This window comes from Equus asinus, chromosome 10 (genome assembly GCF_041296235.1).
Source record: "Equus asinus isolate D_3611 breed Donkey chromosome 10, EquAss-T2T_v2, whole genome shotgun sequence".
NCBI classification, from domain to species: domain Eukaryota; kingdom Metazoa; phylum Chordata; class Mammalia; order Perissodactyla; family Equidae; genus Equus; species Equus asinus.
In genome coordinates, this window is record NC_091799.1 from 43,458,254 (window position 1) to 43,477,629 (window position 19,376).

The 19,376-nt window shown below is 41.7% G+C and overlaps 1 protein-coding gene across 3 annotated transcripts in view; it reads right to left on the bottom strand.

Annotated features, from left to right (window-relative positions):
- Positions 1-19,376, bottom strand: part of TGFBR1 (transforming growth factor beta receptor 1) — a 64,636-nt gene that overhangs the window by 37,028 nt on the left and 8,232 nt on the right. For 2 of the 3 annotated variants that reach the window (XM_044779148.2, XM_044779147.2), the window contains exon 2: positions 1,943-2,188. In XM_044779148.2, the coding sequence (XP_044635083.2) occupies positions 1,943-2,188 (246 nt within the window). Of the gene's footprint in view, positions 1-1,942; positions 2,189-18,165; positions 18,288-19,376 lie in introns of those variants that run through there. The other variant, XM_044779149.2, reaches the window with a different exon arrangement.

Below are 19,376 nucleotides of genomic sequence, written 5' to 3' on the forward strand. Positions count from 1 at the left end.
AAAAGCAAAAAAATCTTAACTTTTTTTCCCCTTGTATAGGTAACCAGTGTTCACTCGTACTGAATGCGTATACTGATTTTTTTCTTTATTCTTGAAATTGATATTTTTTTCATTATATGTATTTGGGTTAAATATTTTTTCGTTCATTTTGCATAGTATTCGTCCCTCTTCTGTCTGCTTTTGTGTTTTTTTCTGAAATTTTTAAACTAAGCATATTGGATCACCTCGATCTGTCCTCTCTCTCTCCAACTGTCTTTTTCTCTGAATTGTAACAATTTCTCGAGCTTGTCTTGCCTTAAGCTTGTCTCACGCTGTATAAAGTTACAGGATCCAGTCTGCTGCTCACTTTCAATATTGCCTTTTCAAAACTAATTCATCAATTGCGCTTCTCATCTGAAAGCGATCTTTAACAACTGTGAAATGTCTCATTTCACAGTGAATAACTGAAAACAGACTTTGGGTCGCCTGAAAGTTCTTCCCTATCATGTGGTAAGTCTGTCTCATAGGATGACATCTACTCTGATTTATCCAGTTCAGTTCACTCCTTTTGAACCACTGAATCTTTTCATTTGGTAATTTTTTTGCTGTTTGCTTATCAGGGAACTGGGGATGAGGGATTTATAAATGTTTAGCATTAGCAACGAAGCGAGTTCTTCACAAGGTCCATGAGTCTCCTTTCAGATATTTCAAGGCCAAATAACAGAAATGGGAAATTCTGGAATTATCATCTTCTTTGTCGTATGAGAACTGCAGAAGCCTACATAAAAATCAGAAAAATTAGTCTGACAGAGCCTTGCCATGGGGAGCTCCCCCATGCTGAAGATCTGCTTCTCCCTTGCTGTGGCCGTTTGCAGGAGGTGGAGGACTGCCTCCCCTCTGTAACAGGTAGGGCAGGCCCTTCTCCTCTGGGCTACAGCGGTGCTTCCAACGTGAAGAGCACGACACCCGCTTGCCTGAGTGGAAGAAAAGTGAGCGCTGAGGTCTGCCCACGGAGCGCTGACACCAGGTGCTTCCGAAAGGAGAAGTGCGACTGGGCCCCTGTAACCTAATCTCACCCACAGCCTCTCGGCTTAAGGTGCTGGTGGGATGTTGTAAGAGGTCCTTTCACTTCTTTTCATAGTAAAATTCTTCTTAAAATACTTAAATACTTAAAACGCTTCTTTTCGATTCTCCACTAGTCTGACGTCATCTGCACTATAAATTGGAAAAGTTCCTTACGAGTGTAGGTGTGTCAGTGGCATTCTTCCATTAATTCTCCTAGCACTAATATGTTTCCCCCATGTTTATATTGCTTTGATTATTACGTTAGGAATTTGGGATTTGAGGAAAGTGATAGAAGGTTAAATACATGAGCTCAAACTAACATCTTAAACCAGAATCTTAAAATTAATCCAGTCCTGAGAGTTTATGAAGCCACCAAATTCCTGGCTCTGCCAAGACATTTTCAAATGTAAACTACAGTGAAGGACCAAAAACCTACAAATCATACACAATAATTTAGACAAAGGTCATAAGACAAGGTGAAATTACAAAACGAAGGCATTTGGACTGTTGAGTGCTGCTCTCAATTCCCACCCATAATCGATCGCTTTAAAAGGCTGGAGCATTATACAAGGAGGAAGAAATTCACTCTGAGGACAAAGTAGGGACACTCTGAGGACATCCCGCGGTGGCGGGCTTTGTCAGGATTCCCGTTTAAGAGGCTCCTCTTTTAAGCATTCCAGATCTCAGAGAAGGTCTATTATTGGACCCACATTCTCGAACACACACCCAGGAGTCAGGATGTTGGCTGGTCTTATAACTCTCAGTTATGGACAAGTTACTTCTCGCCTCTAAACTGAACAAGCTGGGGTAGATGCCTTCTAAGATCCCTAAAAATCATAGTCAGAGTCTAAGAGGTTTTCTTATAGTGTCAAGAAAAAAACCTTACACAACAACTTACCAACAGTTGGGAGTTCTATTTTATTGCAATGGTCCTGATTGCAGCAATACGTTGTAGTAACAGACCCAGTTTTTGAGGACGGTGCACATACAAACGGCCTGTCTCGAGGAATTAGGTCGATTTCAGCTATACACATGCTATTGTGTATAACTTTATCTGTGGTCTCTGTGACAGAGACAAAGCAGAGCCCATCTGTGACACAAGTAAAATTGTCTTTTGTACAAAGGTGGCAGAAACACTGTAATGCTGGAAAAAGAGAACAAGATTCTATTAGAAAAAATTCTCAAGGTTAACAATTTGAAATTATCCCATATTCACTACAATAATACATCCCTAATCCTGTTATAATCATACAATTTCTTTGTACTCTTCAAAAAACAAAACTCTATTACTCTTAGAAATTCCAAATTCTGTTGGGAGCATACATATGTAGGAGCCAAACATGATGAAATTCCGACCCAGGTTTTTTCCTAAAACTTTTTTGCTTCTAAGTATAGAAAAATTGTTACATACAATTTCATCAAGGTAAGGAAAGCTTCTGCCCTCCCATCTGAAAAAAGGACATTTAAATTTTTAATGATTACACTCATTCTTAGCCCAAAACTGTGCATTCACATACTCCCCCCCGGGGAGCAACGTGTGAAAATACTACTACCTACTCAACGCAGATTGGAAATGTCATTTAGGCGAATTTATGGCAATGGAGTAACGGAAATAGATACATATTGAGCTAGACACTCTTTTCTTTTGTACAAACCCTGGAAAGACATGTATCTTGTAGCTGAGGGTAGTTCTCAGCAAGCTAACAAGACTGTACCAGTAACCACACACACATGCTCCAACCACACAGGCAACCTGGCTACAGAAATGACTAGAGAACACTAGCTCCATGCCCACGTGTGTCTACTTGATCTTCACGGCTCATGGAGTGACTCCTTTAGGGAAGTCTTCCCCAACTATCCTCAACGCCTTCCCACGTACACAGACACACACACTCTCCACCATGCTCTCCAACGAGGGTAGCTGCTCCCCAAAACACACACTGCTTACCAGAATCGCTGTTTTTGTTTTTCTCTTCCTTATGAAACTCTAAGCTCCTTGAGGGTAGAGACCCATATTAATCATTTCTGTAACTCCACATCTAGCACTCAGCCTAGTACATAGCAGCCTTCAAAAAGTACTTGCTGAATGAGTGACAGAATGGGCACTTAACATTGCACTATGATCTCAGGAAACTGCAAAGCAGAGATATGTACTTAACTCCAATCAAACTTTCCAATCACTTGGGAAAAACAGGGACGAGTCCAGGTATGTGGAACAGCCATGTACGATGAGACTAAGGAGGTCTACTCTATCTAGAAAGAGTGGCTAGGCAGACAGGCAGGCCAGAAGAAAGCTAACTCTCTGAACAGCTAACTTGTGTGCAGGAAAGGGTTAACTCAGCAGGCCTGAACTGCTCAAACCCTGCGCATTCCCAAGACAGGCCTGTCTTCAGGACTGGCCCTTGGCCAATTCCTAGGAGATGAGCTCTGATCCTTTGAAAGATTCTCCCTGATAAGAATGCTGCCAGGCTGTGTGACTGAGCCCCAGTAAAAATCCTGGACATGAAGGCTCTGGTGGGCTTCCCTGGTTGGCAACACTTCACGCATGGTGTCACACTATTGCTGAGCAATGGCAAGAAGACACCTGGAAGCTTGCAAGTGGTTTCTCCTAGACTTTGTCCCATGTGCCTTTTCCTTTTGATGATTTTAATATGTATCTTTCCACTGTAATAAACCATAATCATGAGTATAACAGCTTTCCTGACTCCTGAGTCCTTCTAACAAATCATCGGGTCTGAGGGTGATCTTGGGGACCCCCCACTGACTTGTTAAACCCAAATTCAGGAATGCCAGGACCTCCTCAAGCAGCTGCTTCTTGGTTCTGGCTTAATTAGCACACTTGTCTATTATCTTTACAGACCACCCAAGTTTTACCTTGATCATTATAAAAAATTTGTTTTTCTTCATAGATAGTTCAGCTATTTGAATTAACTCCTCTCCAGCAAGACAAGAACTCAAGAAAAGTATAAGAAAGAGACACAATCATAATCTGACATTTAAAGACTGTTAAAGGAGACAGTAGTTACTCACGGTGAGGTCTGGTTGTGATTATAGGTTCCCTGGGTATAATTCCTAAGGAGAGATTCTGAAGCAGAAACCTATGAACTGGCTTCAGGAGTACATGAATCCCATGAAACTGTAAGCCAAAAGTTGTACGTATTTGGATTTTCAAGGAGAAAGTGTGTAGCTTTCAACAGAACCACAAAGCGGTCTGTCACCCACAAAAGATTAAAACCACCACCACCACAGGAGATTGTCATCCTTCTCTCCTGAACCCTCTTTACATCAGCTACTCTACCCAAAGCTTCACATACAGAGGTTACTAACCCATGGTCACGGCCCTCGAAGAGCTCCAATGGCTCCTGAAGGAGAACGTCACAATACCTTGTGGTGACTGCTTTATATAAAACACCGCCGTGAATACACTCCCAGTGCTAAGATCTTCACGGCTCCCACAGACGATGCGAAGTAAGAGCTAAACACTTGGTATAACAATTAAGACTTTCACTTTGGGTTCCAGCTTATCACTCATATTACAAACACCATCTAGGGCCACACACTTCTCACCACTATGAAAATCACGTCTTTTATGACTTTGGTCTTTACACACACTATCTCTCTGCCTAGTTTAGACTCACCCTCTCATCCTTTAAGACCCTATGCAAACAAACGCTTTTCCATCATGTGCTCTAAACCTCTTCCCTGCCTTTAAGCTAACTCGGCAGCTCGGTTCAGTGGTCCCACAGCCCTCTCTCCATACCTCAGGACAGCACAAATCAATCTACCTTAGGATAGCACAAATCAATCTACTTATAGTTTGCTATTAAAATGTCTCTCATTGTGGGGCTGGCCCCGTGGCCGAGTGGTTAAGTTTGCGCGCTCCGCTGCAGGCGGCCCAGTGTTTCGTTGGTTCGAATCCTGGGCGCGGACATGGCACTGCTCATCAGACCACGCTGAGGTAGCGTCTCACATGCCACAACTGGAAGGACACACAACGAAGAATATACAACTATGTACCGGCGGGCTTTGGGGAGAAAAAGGAAAAAATAAAATCTTTAAAAAAAAAAAAATGTCTCTCATTGTATTAAGAAGGGCCAAGTTTTATTAAATTTGTTTTGTTTTCCCATCTTTGACTCCTGGGCTCCTAGATGGTGATAAGAAAAATATTTGTTAAAGTAGTGGTTCCCAAACAGGGGGTCACAAATATGAGGGAGAAGGGGAGTCTGAGAACTGTGTACAAATTTTAAAAAATATTTTCATTTAAAAGATAATCTAAAATGAAATTGGAACATAAGTAACCACTATCTAAACAAGTACTGTCAGGAGGCTTCCACAGCTGCTTCTCCAGCTGTGCTAAGACCTCCTACAGGCCAAAGGTCCTCACGGTGCACAGCGTGAGCAAAGGCTTCACAGTAACTGTAATTGAAAGAGTGAAAACCACAGGGAACTTGAATCATCAGAGCGTATGGTGATACAGGCATGGTATATTCACGGTATATTCAGAAGCCAATAGTCTAACAGCCAATACCATACACAAGCTACAAGTATTACACAGGTCCTATCTTTGTGGTAAATCTGGAAAAGTTCATTAGCGATAAATGTGGCTGTAAGTAAGCAATGACAGTTTTCCATTCTCACTTCCAGCCTTAATTGGTTTAGAAAAACATTTAATAAAGATTTCAGCAATGTCACCATGTTAACCTCATCTTCAAGTGAACATAACAGCTGACACCACATAAAACCTGGTATCTGAGGAAGGCTTGCTGGCACGTGTTCTGGTTAGGTACGAGGTCTGACCATCCTGAACTTACAAACAAGGCCTTGACGTCGTGAACAGCACTCTGCACAACAGCATTTACGGACCCGGCACTGCAGCTTTCAGGCTCACTGCAGTTAAAATACAGAAACGGATTTAAAATGCAATCAGACCTACGGCTATTTTTGCCTACTGTGAAACCTAAACATCATCTGTCACGCTGAATAACTGTATTAATTTGAATTCTGCTAGTTTTGTAGTTGTCTTTGTATTTAATTTGCAGACTTGATTTATAGTTGTAAATGAGCCAAAAACATAAAAGTTTTATATCTAGTTTCATGTGTATACAATTTAAGTAACATTATGAAAAAGACATTTTGCACGTTTCCTTTCAAAGGGGCCATTACATTATGGCAAGTTTGAGAAAGTCAGTGCCAAAGGGCTTCTTTTAACAAGAGTCTTTCAATAAGAACAGATTACTAGACAAATATAAACATCATATAACACAAAAATTAACCAAATAAGGGTTTATTTTCTGCGGGAATTTAAAAATTTTATTTCAGCACTCTAAATCAGAGTCATGATTGAATATAAGATTGCTGTTAAATGTATATGATATAGTAATATAGTTTAGGGTAAAATAAAACAGGAATTAAAAAATTCCCATGAATTCATGAGCTTTAATTACCATTTTTTTAAAATTCAAATTTATTTTATTAATAGATCTGACCCCTCACTACCTCTCTTTTATTAACTAGGGGTTGTTTTTTAGCTTTTAAATGCACGCACAGGGCACCATCTCTAAAAGTGCTATACCCTGATGTGCTCCTCCCACGCCAGAGCCCGAGTTTCATGCCCTACTCTGCTGCATCTTTTAACACCAGCCCAGCCACTGGATTCTTTCACTTAATTTGGCACTTTTTCATCGAGCTCTCTATATGCCAGGTATTATGTGGGCTACGGGGTGCAGGAATGAAGAAGACAAGGCATCTGGACTAAAGGAGTTCGCCAGGGTGGACGAGTAAGACATTAAACAGATCATTAAAATCCAGAGTCTTCGGGAGACTAATCAAAGGGCTTCACCTCTGCCCAGGCAGAAGACAGATCAGGAAAAGCTTCACAGGACAGTCAAGTCAGAACTTCAGAACTTGGAGAATATGTCAACTTGCTAGATGGATGAAGGTGAGAAAGCTATCCTGACAGGGTTTTCCTCCTCAGTAGCAGGACTTCCTCCTTGGTGGCTGGCGTCCCCAAATGTTAATAAGATCATCAGATTTATATACCTATTCAAGATGCTAACCACAATGGCTTCATTTCACCAGTAACATGAACGTTAATACCTTCCTGACCTATTTCAACACCTCATTGAAATCGTCGAACAAGATACTGTACATTAACACATTTTAAAATTATATGAAGATACAGAATTATCGCATACAATAAATGGCATTGTTCCAAACATGGTTTTTATTTGTAGGCCACCAAAGAAAAACACCTCTTTCCAAAAAGACTGCCTAAAATTCCACTAGAGTCCTAAACTGACAGAACCGCATGAAATCTTCATGAGCTGGTTCTGATTCAGTTCTATCATTTTACTAATGAAGAAACCAAAATTTAAGAGTACCAAAATGATTTGCAACAATACTCCACCCAGGTTAGAGCTGGATATGAATTCTCACTATTAATAAACTATATGTGGGCTCTCTTCTGCACTTGCACCCTATGGTAAGTGACTCCAACCTTTCAAGACTCCCTGGTGGTTCAATAGCACAGCTTCTTGTTTGGATGGACCTCTAGAGCTTGACTGTCCTGCTAGATAGTAAAGGTAAGAACCAGATTCCCTGTTTAGTATCTCTGTCCTACCCTGGCCACCCTTTGCTTCCATGCCCCAATCTCTACCGGTGGCCACAGCGTCTTCAACTCTAAGATGCACATTTCCCCCACACTTTAACATTTCTGAAATCTGAATACATTTCACAATCAAGGTCAAAAGAAAATTCCAGCCTCTGGACAGAAAGGTAAGACATGATGTAGTTGTTGCAACCTATGCATGTGCAAACTTGGCTAGGCATGGAAGGTATAATTCATTTAATCATCACTTGAATCATTTGCATTGCTAGCTCTCCTGCAACTAAAATTTAACCTAAGCTTGAGCCCCATTAAAATGTCTTCACAAAGATTTCACTATGATTTAGCACTGCGATGAAACGCTACTGTGTTCACAGAAAATTGTCAGTTCTGTGCCAGGAAATACAATTACTAGCAGTAGAAATTCCCAAAGCCTGCAGAATAAATCACAGAATCTTCAAAGTTTGAAGATGTTGGTGGGATGTGAAGGACTGTCAGAAACCAAACATCTAGCTGTCAAAGGAAGTGACAGCAGTAAAGGGACAGCAGGACCCTTGGGGTTACCATCTTTGCTGTATAATAGTATCGGAGTGATGAATCCTAAATTGAGATTCTGGCTCTTGGTCCCAACAATAAGGGAAATTTCCATCTTTGCCTCATTTCAATGTGTCTGGAGGTCACACATCGAAACACTATTTTTCTCCCTCATGCCAGGGCAACCAAGGGTTGATTCACAAGGCCATATATCTGGCTAGAGAAGTGGAAATGTAGACAGCCTGCGAATAGTACATGGAACACACATTTCTATTAGCGTTGTTGACTAAATAAACATTAGTACCAGAAACCTTGTTTTCCCAGGCCTAGAGCGACAGCGTCTATGCAACTTAGCCCCCGTTTATGCATACACTTCAATACTCTTTTCCTTTCCCAACCCTTATTACTTGGTCTCTCTAGGCTTCCATCACCCATCTTCCCTCCCCGGCCCCCCATCAAGAACTCAACTGAAACACTTTGTTGAGATTCACTAGTAACGCCCTTCGGGCGAATTCAATCTTCTTTCTGAATTTGCTTAGGCTCTGAGACACACTGACACCTCTTTCTTTAAGAGTGTACCTGACACTACACTTCCCCAACCGACTTCCACACTCAGCCCTTTGCTCCCTCTCAGATCTACATCTCTAAACTTCCCGGCCTTGCACCTGTGCTCCCAACTCCTATTGTAACTGCCTTCCAGGAAACACTCTGCCTGACTTGCCTTTTAGCGCAAAGTCAACATTTTCAAACCAAATACAGCAGCATTCCTCTAACAGTGGTATCTGTGATTTTAAAAAAAGCCCCTTGGAATCCTGGAAGAACTCCTAGGTTTCTTCTTGCTGAGACAGCTTAGCAGTGAAAAAGGAAGAGGGGGATGAAGATTCTCTCACAGAGACTGAATTCCAGTCTTTTCACCGTCCGACTTTGCTGGTGACGACCCTTCTCTCCCTCACCCTGCCTACTATAGCACAACTATGCCTTCCCACACAGTGAATATTTCCAAATACTACAAACACGCACCAAAAGGTAGGGAGAGGGCCTAAGGTGCACATGCCCTTTACTCAGTGTGCTTAGCAGATCACACCACTGCTGGCAATGGCGAAGGCAAAAGTCAGAACTTAGAGCAAAGACTTTCCGGTACTGATGTCAACCCCCGTTAACATCTACCGTCTAGTCTGTTCCTCCACTCCAGTTCTCCTGAGTAATCTGCCTTCCTCTGTCCTCTGCACCCCGAACACCATGCGCCCTCTCAAGGAGGCCTGGCTTCTCTTCTCCCTCTTCTGCCTCTGGGGAAAGCATACCATATAGGTTCTTTTCCTCTTTTTTTAAAATATGCTGCATATCTCTGTGAACAAAGCTAAAACCCTGACCACCAGCTCCCCCCAGCCTACTGCCCTGGGTTTTGTTCCTCAAACGCCTCAGCGGTTCTTCTGAACTCCACCCACTTGGGGTTACCCAAGGCAGTAACATCAAAGTGAGCGCATCAAAATACCGAGCACCACACAACGTGACAATGCGAAAGTAAACTCTCCTCTAGCCCAGGTAACATTTCACTCCCAAATTTTGGGGTTCAAAACAAAAATCTGATTTACCCAGACATTTCTCCAGACAAATTCCATTTACTTCTATCATCTTTAAAACACTTAAGAAGCATCATTTATAATTCAACACACACCTCCGTCTTGGAAGAATGGGGGCACTCCTAAATTCTCAATCACTTGTTTTTCCACAATACCTCCATTTCCTAGTCTCCTAACCTCCAAGGAATTGGCAGATACAATGTTAACTGACATCAGAAAAAAGCACACTAAGAATAGGCTGCCTAAATGGCAAAATGAGATTTAATAGGGGCAATTAATACAAAGGCCTTCATTTAGGTTCAAAATAAAACAAACCGTACAAGTACAAGATAATTGCTTAGCAGATTTGGGGAATCTGTTTAACAACAGATTAAAGAGAGTCAACAGCATTTACTGTTAACTGTAGCCATGGCAATGGGGGAGACAGAGGGAGAACTGGGCACAAAATCTCACAAATGTCCTATATGTAATCGGCAAGTGTTACTTGAATATCAATCTGCCATGTAAATATAAGTCAGAGATTCACAGAATTAATTCAACAAAGTTTGATCTGAAAGGTACCCTAGCTGTGAAGACAAAATCACCGCATTTTATAGACGCAGCAACTGAGTCAATTTATCTTACTCCAATACTAAATCAAATCATGAGGTCAGGATGTGGTAAATTCTGTTTCACCAAAATTCATTTCCTAACTACAGCTCCTCCCTACAATGGAACTGGCTGCCTCAGAAGGTGATGACTTCTCTGTCATTAGGGATATTTAAGCAGAGGCTTAAGGACCAACAGTCAGAGTTCGTGAAGTAAGGATATCTTGCATTAAATGAAAGGTTGGTCTAAAACTGTACAATACCAAGATTCTGTTATTTTACAAGTTACATCAAATATTAAACATCCATGTTCCATTTTTTGACTAATTCAACTTAACATCTTCAACGTACAGCAATTACAGCAACGCACCTCATTTCACAACTGCTTATTTATCTATTTCCTCCACTAAACTGCGAACGCCTTCAGATCAGAGACTGGGTTAGTGCTTGACGCATCTCTCCATCTCTAGATCCTGGCAAACAGGAGAGATGCAGTATGTGTGTTTCTTGCATAAATATCCAAGGAATATCTCTTTATCATGTGGGTGGTTCCTACCACCAGGGTCCTCAGTAAAATGGCCAAGCAAGCAAATTTTCTCTTTTACCCTTTATTATCTTCATTTTTGAAGTCCTTTCCCCATCTCTCAGTGCTCTCCTTTCAACTATCCAAAATTCCCACTTAGGTACCTCCCTCAAACCCATCTGACGTAAAATATCCCATTGTCCAGAATAACCTCTCTCCCCATCTAAACAGAGGACAACCCAATGCTGCCAAAATTACAAATGAAGGTTTGAGGGTTAAATGAGGTAATATACATAGAATACTCAGCATAGTGCCTGGCACATAATAAAATGCTCAAAAATTCATTTATGCATTCAGTCAGCAAGTATTTATTTAGCACCTACTATGTGCCAGTCCCTGTTCTAGATGCAGGACAGAGACTCAGAGCAGACCTTTATCCAGCTGTGGGAGGCAAGGCTGACAGAGAATACAAAGTAAACAGTGTGTGCATAAAGCAGCGAAGAGTCACGGTAGCGGGTTCTCTCTCTCCATTCACCGATGCCCATACAGAGTTTTTCAGCAATACGACTTAACAGAGGGAGAACCTCACTGTATTAGCACAAGAGGTACCTACAGGGAAGTATATTTTCAGTTCCAACCGAAATTAACAAACTGGTGGAACACATCCAGCGTGTATATTTATATGTAATGCCCCTCACTAATTAAGAATCACAGCTCATTAACCATAAAATGTTCATGCTGGAAGGAACCTGATACTTACCTGATCCTAACCGCTCATTTTGTAGACAAGGAAACAGAAATGCCCTAGGAGTCACATCAACATAATCTACACTGATTCTAAAAGCACGGAAAGAAAAAAAAGGGATTATTAGATAATCTTTGGTGATCTCCCCCAAGTAGATGACAAAAGACTCAAGCCTTTCCCTCTGTAAGCAAGCATGGCAGCAGGAGACATTGTGACTCAGCAGCACAGATACTGAGGTAGAGTGATGACGCCAAATGAGAGTGGCAGATCATTCTGGGCTAGCGGAATGAAGTATGAAAGAGAACTACGGTAAAGAGAAGGACCTGGGAACCACCCACCAGCTGCCTGAGAGGTAAGGGCAGAGGGGAGTTACCTGGGCCAACAAACAGCACAACCTACCGGAGCCCCAGGTGAAGAAGTGAGCCGACAGCACTGTGTGGTTAGTGATTTTACAAGCAGAGAGAGAATAAGGCCTGAACACCCTTCACCAGACAAGAACAGTGTGCACAACCTGTCTAGGAAGACACCTCCACCTTCGGGAGCACAGACGACGAGGATGGGAGCCCTCCTGTCAAGGACTTCACAATGTAACGTAGAGAACATGTCACAGATAAAGGGTAATGCAGACCAAGTGCAGAGAGAGCACAGGAAAGGGAGCACCCTCAGAAATGACACCTAAACTGAGGCTTAAGGAAGGCTACAGAAGAAAGGAAGGTGGTTCCAGGGAGATGATGAAGGTATTGTATACAGATTGAGGGATAAGGGAGTTAGGCAGTTAAATGTACACAGACCAAATAATCATCTTGATGTAAAGAAAAACAAACTGATAAAACAACACTTATTCATGATAAAACAGCAAAGTCACTATACAAAAAAAGTCATCAGCTTTTCTTAAACCAGCAACAAATAGAAAACAAAAACTCAAAAATATATCATATACAAAGGCACCAAAAAAATCAAATACCTAGGAGTAAATCTAACAAAAGACAAGATCTCTACAATGACGCTTCAAAGCGTTACTTACTTGATGGAAACTATGAAGGATAGAAAATAAAATTTCTTTTTTATAAATGGAGGTACATGCCAGCCTCCTCCCTGGGAGATTCACCACTGTAAACATGTCAACATTCTGCAAAGTGATGTGCAGATTCAACAAAACCACATCAAGATCCTACAGGTTTGCACGGGCTGGGGGACTGACAAGCTGATGCTCAAATTTTTAGGGAAAAACGTCCCAAGAATAGCCAAAGCAACCTTGGAAAACAATGCTTTTGGAAGACCTACACTACTAGAGATCCAGTCCCATCATAACATTGTAACAATTAAGACCGTGTGGTTTTGGCCCAAAGACAAACAGACCAACGGAATAGAGATTCCAGACTCTCACATATAGCACTACTTGATGTATGATAAAGGTGACACTGTAGTGCACTGGGAAAAGGAAGATATTAGCAACAAATCGTGCTGGATCAACTGGGCAAAAATGAAAAAGAAATGCATCTCAAACACATCCCCTACCATAATCAAATCAACTCCAGATGGACCGACTGCACATCTCAGTGTGAAAGGTAAAAGACAAAGCCTTTTAGAGGAAAGAAGGGAAAAACATTTCAAGACACTGGGTCCAGAAAAATTAACCAAATAGGATTCAAAAACCACTAACTTTAATGAAACAAAACTCAAGTTGGACTACATTAAAGTTCATCAAAAAGACACCGTTTTTCTTTGCCATTTTGCTATTTGTGTCTTTTTTTTTCTTTTTTAGATTTGCCAAATATTTGTCCCTTTTAATAACGTGTTTATAAAGAACCAATTTGGGGTTTTATGGATCAAATCTATTTTTCTTAAATTTTTTTTCTAAATCCCTATTTTCTTTGTATTACTTAGCTGTTCCTTCTCTAGCTTGATTTTCAATCTTCTTGCTTTCACATTTCCCTTTGGGAACTGTTGTAGCAAACTCCCACTAGTTTTGATACGTAGGGCTCTTGTTGCTGTTCATTTCTAAACGGTTTGTAATTACAACTGTGACTTATTCTTTAACCCAGGGATCATTCAGAATAATCATCTTCTATTTCCAAGTAGATATATTATTTGTTTTGGCTTTTTCTTGATTGTCGTTAACTTCTAATTTGGGTGTTCTTTATAAACCTCCATATCAATTTCCTAGAAAACTCAAGAAGTATTTTAAAAGAATACTGTTCATGATTACAAAATTAGAATACATTAAATCTTTATTATGTTACTCCGATACTGCTTTCTTAATCTACAAGCAGTGAATTTATCAACTTTTTCTTGTGTTTTTAACAGTTCTGGCCTTATATATTTTGATGCTACTTTATTAGTCGAATAAAGATTCATGACATGTCTTGAGAGATGCTACCACATCAACATAAAATACACCCCTTTGAGGGGCCGGCTGGGTGGCACAGCGGTTAAGTGCACATGTTCTGCTTCGGCAGCCCGGGGTTCGCCAGCCCGGATCCCAGGTGTGGACACGGCACCGCTTGACAAGCCATGCTGTGGTAGGCGTCCCACATATAAAGTAGAGGAAGATGGGCACGGATGTTAGCTCAGGGCCAGCCTTCCTCAGCAAAAAGAGGAGGATTGGCAGCAGATGTTAGCTCAGGGCTAATCTTTCTCAAAAAAAAAAAAAAAATACACCCCTTTCTTCCCTTTACTCCTTCTGTAGCTTGAATTTTATTTTGTCACATATTAATCTTACCATATCTACCTTTTTGTTTTGTCAGATTTGCGTGTTTCTATTACACTATTTTCAACCTTTGGATGTCACTTTAAGTAGCTCTTGAAAAAAACAGCTAGATCTGCAGGCCCCTCTGTGTATTATTAATGCAATCTAAGAATCTGTCTTTTTTTTTTTTTTTCCTGCTTTATCTCCCCAAATCCCCCCAATACAGAGTTGTATATCTTAGTTGCAGGTCCTTCTAATTGTGGCATGTGGGACGCTGCCTCAATGTGGCCTGACGAGCGGTACAATGTCTGCGCCCAGGATCCGAACCAGCGAAACCCTGGCCACCGAAGCGGAGTGTGTGAACTTAACCGCTCGGCCGTGGGGCCGGCCCCAGAATCTGTCTTTTCAACAGCAGACTTCAATCCTTCATATCTACTAAGAATTCATCACTTACAACCGCCATATATTTAACATTAATTTTTTTAACTCAGATTTTATTTTTATCCCAGTTACGTATGTATAGAGTTTAAGGTATCAAACAGTTCTACAAGACTGTTAGCCCCCTAAAAAAGGTAGCAGGTCCCCAATTCACCCTTCCTATTTCCTGCTCTAAAGGAGCAATCACACTTTCTACACTCAATTGAGTCTCTTGCTGTCTAGCTTTATGTCATTTCCACCCCTCTGCAGAACAAAGAAAAAATTACTGAATTTAGCCAAAAGAAATATGATACCGTTAGAAATCTCCGAGATTCGGTGAACTACACAAGCTTTAATTTCTTGCCCTCCCTAGTCTGAAATGTTCATCCCCTTGTCAAACAATATGTCAAAGCAAGCAGTTCACTTCTGGTTGCCGTCTCCTGGAGGGTGATAGCTAAATCAAACCAACCAGGGAAAAGCCCAGCGAAAATGGAAGGACTTTTATACTATTTTACAATATTCATATTTTTATAAGATTTTTAACCACTGAATCCACAGCATCCCTTGGGGCGTGAGGATGCAAGCATCTAGAGTTGTCTGAACTCCTTCCAGACCTCAAGATCTAGATGTCCAGAGACTTAGCATTAGGACTGTACGGGTGTCAAGTTGCTGGCAGCACTGATGCTAGCACTGTGTTTAGTGAAGAAGGCCTCTAGTAGCAGGACGATTATTCAAAAATAAGGGTCTGACAGGGCTTGATGTTATCTATCCTTCAGAGAATTGAGGATACAGCAGAGACGCTGTACAGAATTATGCAGCATATGTATGTGCAGCACAGAATGATGACATCTAGACACAAGTCAGTAATTAGTAGGCCCTAGCTACAGTCTAGAATGGTTCATAGGTGATTATACGCAGTTGCTCCAGGAGACTTTTTTCCCAGTGCCAGGATCTCTAAGCTAAAGTATATGCAAGCCCCCAATTGCTGAGAGCAGCTATTTCCTCAGGGCGCACCATCTGTTTGCAAGGAACAGCTAATTCTGAGCCTGGTGGTCCCTGAAGAGCATCCCCTAAGGTTTCTGCCTGACTCCGAAAACCCAATTTACTGAAACCCTCCCTCCCCTTCTCCCATGATAAGGAAAGGGACGCTGGACCTGACAAGACTTAAAGGACTGATGAGAAAGGGTGGAAGGGCCCTAGCCAAAAGAATATTTAGGTGGCTTTGTTTTTTTAAAAAAAGGATAAAGTGGAAGAAACCACTGTGATCTTGGAGAGAAAGACTACAGGAGAGAAGAAAGACTCCAGTTTATAAACCCATGAAAAACAAGAAGGAAGAGAACAAAAGTAAAATTTACCAAGCGAAGGGAGAAAGCAAAACAAGGGAAAGAAAAAAAACAGCATTTGTTCATAGGAAAGTGATCTACAGTGCTAACTGTGTTAATTGGCTTGTTTGCTTGTGCTTACGGAATTTCAAATCTGCAATGCACAACTATCATTTGTAATTTCTGTTTTTAAAAAAAAGAGGAAAAAGAAAGGAAAAGAAAAGAGAATGTCAAGACCAACCCATGGTCCTCAGTCCCTGGAGAATGTCAAGGGGAGGGCCGAGAATGTGCGCCCAGGATCCCGCAGGGGCTCTGGGCCCCAGGCTGTCTTATTTCCTTGGTGGTAGCAAGTACTGCTGGTCTATCTGTCTACAGAGATGAGAAACGGAAACACACCTAGGGTGAGAAGATCCTGTAGGGTTTTTATCCCCCCCGCCAGCATTTTAACATTTTCAAACATTCAGAAAAACTGACAGAACTGTGAACGCCTACATACCTACCACCTAAGTTCTATAATTGTTACTATTTTGCTATATTGATTTTATCATTATTTATCAAGTCTGCATCTATCTGTCAGGGGTCTGCTTTGAAAGGATTTTAAAGAGGTCGCCCATAAGTTTAGGTGATTTTTAAAAAATGCTTCCCCCTAATGGAGGCGTGGGTCAGAAAAGGGATGCTAAATGAAGTTCTAAGCGAGGAGGGAGCCAGGTTCCTGTTCAGCCATTCGCTGAACTATTATCCTGAAATTATGCTGAAACACCACAGAACTTCTGAGCCCGTTTCCTCGCCCGTAAAATAAAGTGGGCTAAAATGATAACCATGGTCCCCTTAGTCATGGTCCTTTCTAGTCTAAAATGTCCAAGGAAAACAATTTTCTTAATAATAACTCTCGTGTACTTCGTGTTTTCTATGAGCCAGGAAGCATGCTGCAAGTTTTATGTGTGCAGTCTCACCGAATGCTCAAAGGTCCTTTAACCGTTCTGAGAGCCCGCCTTCACGAAACCAGCAGCTGTTTTCGGCTCTGGCCGCGCTGCCCCTCCCCACCTCCAGCGCTCTCTACCAGCGTCAACTTGACACTGCTTTGGTGGAACTAGCAATCAGAAATTATCTTTCCTCATTGAGAAACATGAGCAAACTCTGGCCCCTGGTTTGTCATTTTTTTCCAAATGTTAAATGAGATAAAATAGCTAAAACTACTTTAACTTGTTTATTTTGGTAAAATAATTACACATAATTATTGTTGAAGGAAATCTACAATACACAATCTTGGTGTTTTTATTTAAATCTGTTGCACATTGAATAACAAAATTAAAATGTCAGTTTTTCAAGTGGAGAAAGTACTCAAATCAACAGCCATGTGCTAAACAAAGAGACTCAATTAGAGCACATTATGGTTCGATCTGGGAATGAATACATCAAGCAAAAACAGCCAAAACCCCATACATATATATTGTATGTGTTTGTATAAATAAAAAGCCACAGTTATCGCTGTTCTACCTCTATATTCGTCTTCAGGTTTAACTACCTCCTCCATGTTCAGTGCTCCCAAACATGTCTATTAGTCCTCACTTCAAGTAGAAAACGCCATTTGTTTTCGCTTTGTTCCTTTGGAGCTATTTGTATTTCAATGCATATTTCAAGATCTGATATTGCAGAAATGTAACAGGAAGCCTGCACAAGGTGTCCTGGAACTATAAATATAGACTATTATGTAATCAGCGAGGTTCACACCTAGGCAAGCTACACGGAATGGTTATCCTGAAGCAAGTGAACAGAAATAAGGAGGTTCAGCCCTGCTCGCCAGAACAAGGAAACCCCAGAAGAGGCTTAAAGTAGCTCAGCACCTGCAGAATAAAGCAGGAAAGTGAATCCACTCGAGTCATGGAGAGTGATAAACCCAAATTCTTCACTGTATTACCGGATGCCCCTTATACAAAGACTTCTATCTTGCTGGAGAGCAGGGAGAAACTTCTTTTTCCCAATGAAATCAGTGTGTCTTTAGCCAAAGAACCATGGTAACACATGTGAGTATCTTTTATATGCAACCTACATATATCAGGTCACTCTCTGAGTAAGTGTGGTCTTTCCTAAAGGAAGTCATCATTCCCAATGTCCGTTACCTGGCAAGGCGGCAGCTCTTCAGACAGGAAGCCCAAGCAGACATCCTCTCGGACCTTGCTATCTTGGGCCTGCTGGAAGACAGGTAAACGTCTGGCTCTGGACACTTTTAGTGGCAGTACTCAGATGATGTCTGCCAAATGGAGACAGGCCAAGAGGTAAGGACGTGAGGAAAATGTCTCTGTAAGCCAGGCTGAACAGTTTCATACTGCTCCCTATTCATTATCCTCCAGCATTTACAAAGCTTGATTTAAACGTCCCAGCCTTACACCAGCTGTTCCATCAGCATTAGGGTAAGACTAGTGCATCCACACTTGGGAGCAGAGCCCCCGGGTGAGGAAAGGAAAACGGCAGCAGCAGTGCTGAAGCGAAGCCTCAATACACGTTAAAGAGGAAGCCTGAATAAGACGGCCGGCTGCCAGGCCCAGGAGCCCTCACCATTTGCAGATTCTCCCTGCACTGCAATCTTCGAGTTTGGGGCTCCACAGTATCAAGGAAGGTGGCACCCTCCTCATGAACTCACAGTTAACAGCCAATGAGACCCACGCACACTGCCAGCTTCCCTACTGCCCTCACTGCCAGAAAACTCGGAGCTAACTACTGTGCTCAGCGACTAAAGCTTCCTCAGCTAAAGTTAGGGATGACTGTTCTCTTTCTTTCCCCTTTTACCTGTTCTTCCCTTTCTGATTGTTAGTTTGGGTCTTACTGCACGTATGTTTACTTCAAGCTTCCTAAATTCTTTTCTGGAAAATGGCCAGAGTACAAGCCAAGCAATAAATAAATGTTTGCACTACAATAAGAAAGTTACAAAACAGTGTTCATCTGGAAGCCGTGAATGCTGGGGAGGCTGAGAGCCTGTACGCTGGCTAAAAACAGGGAGCAAGGAAGCTTGGACTACAGAATTCTACAGCAGAAACAGAGCTTGGCAATAACCAATTCCATCCTCCCACCCAACGCAAGCAATTCCTCCTACAGCTTCTCAGACAGAAGACGATCCAGCCTCTGCCTGAGTATTTCCAGCCTTCTAACGCTGCACTTCACGGCAGCTCCCGGAGACAGCAGCTCCTCCTGCGGTGAGTGAAATATGTCTGGGCACCAACCCACCGTGGCTCCTCACTACAGAGACACAGGTTTCCTCCTCCAAAGGACACCCCTGCACTCATTTAAATACATAATCATTCTCACCTGTGGAATATCTGCTGGTATCAGGTTA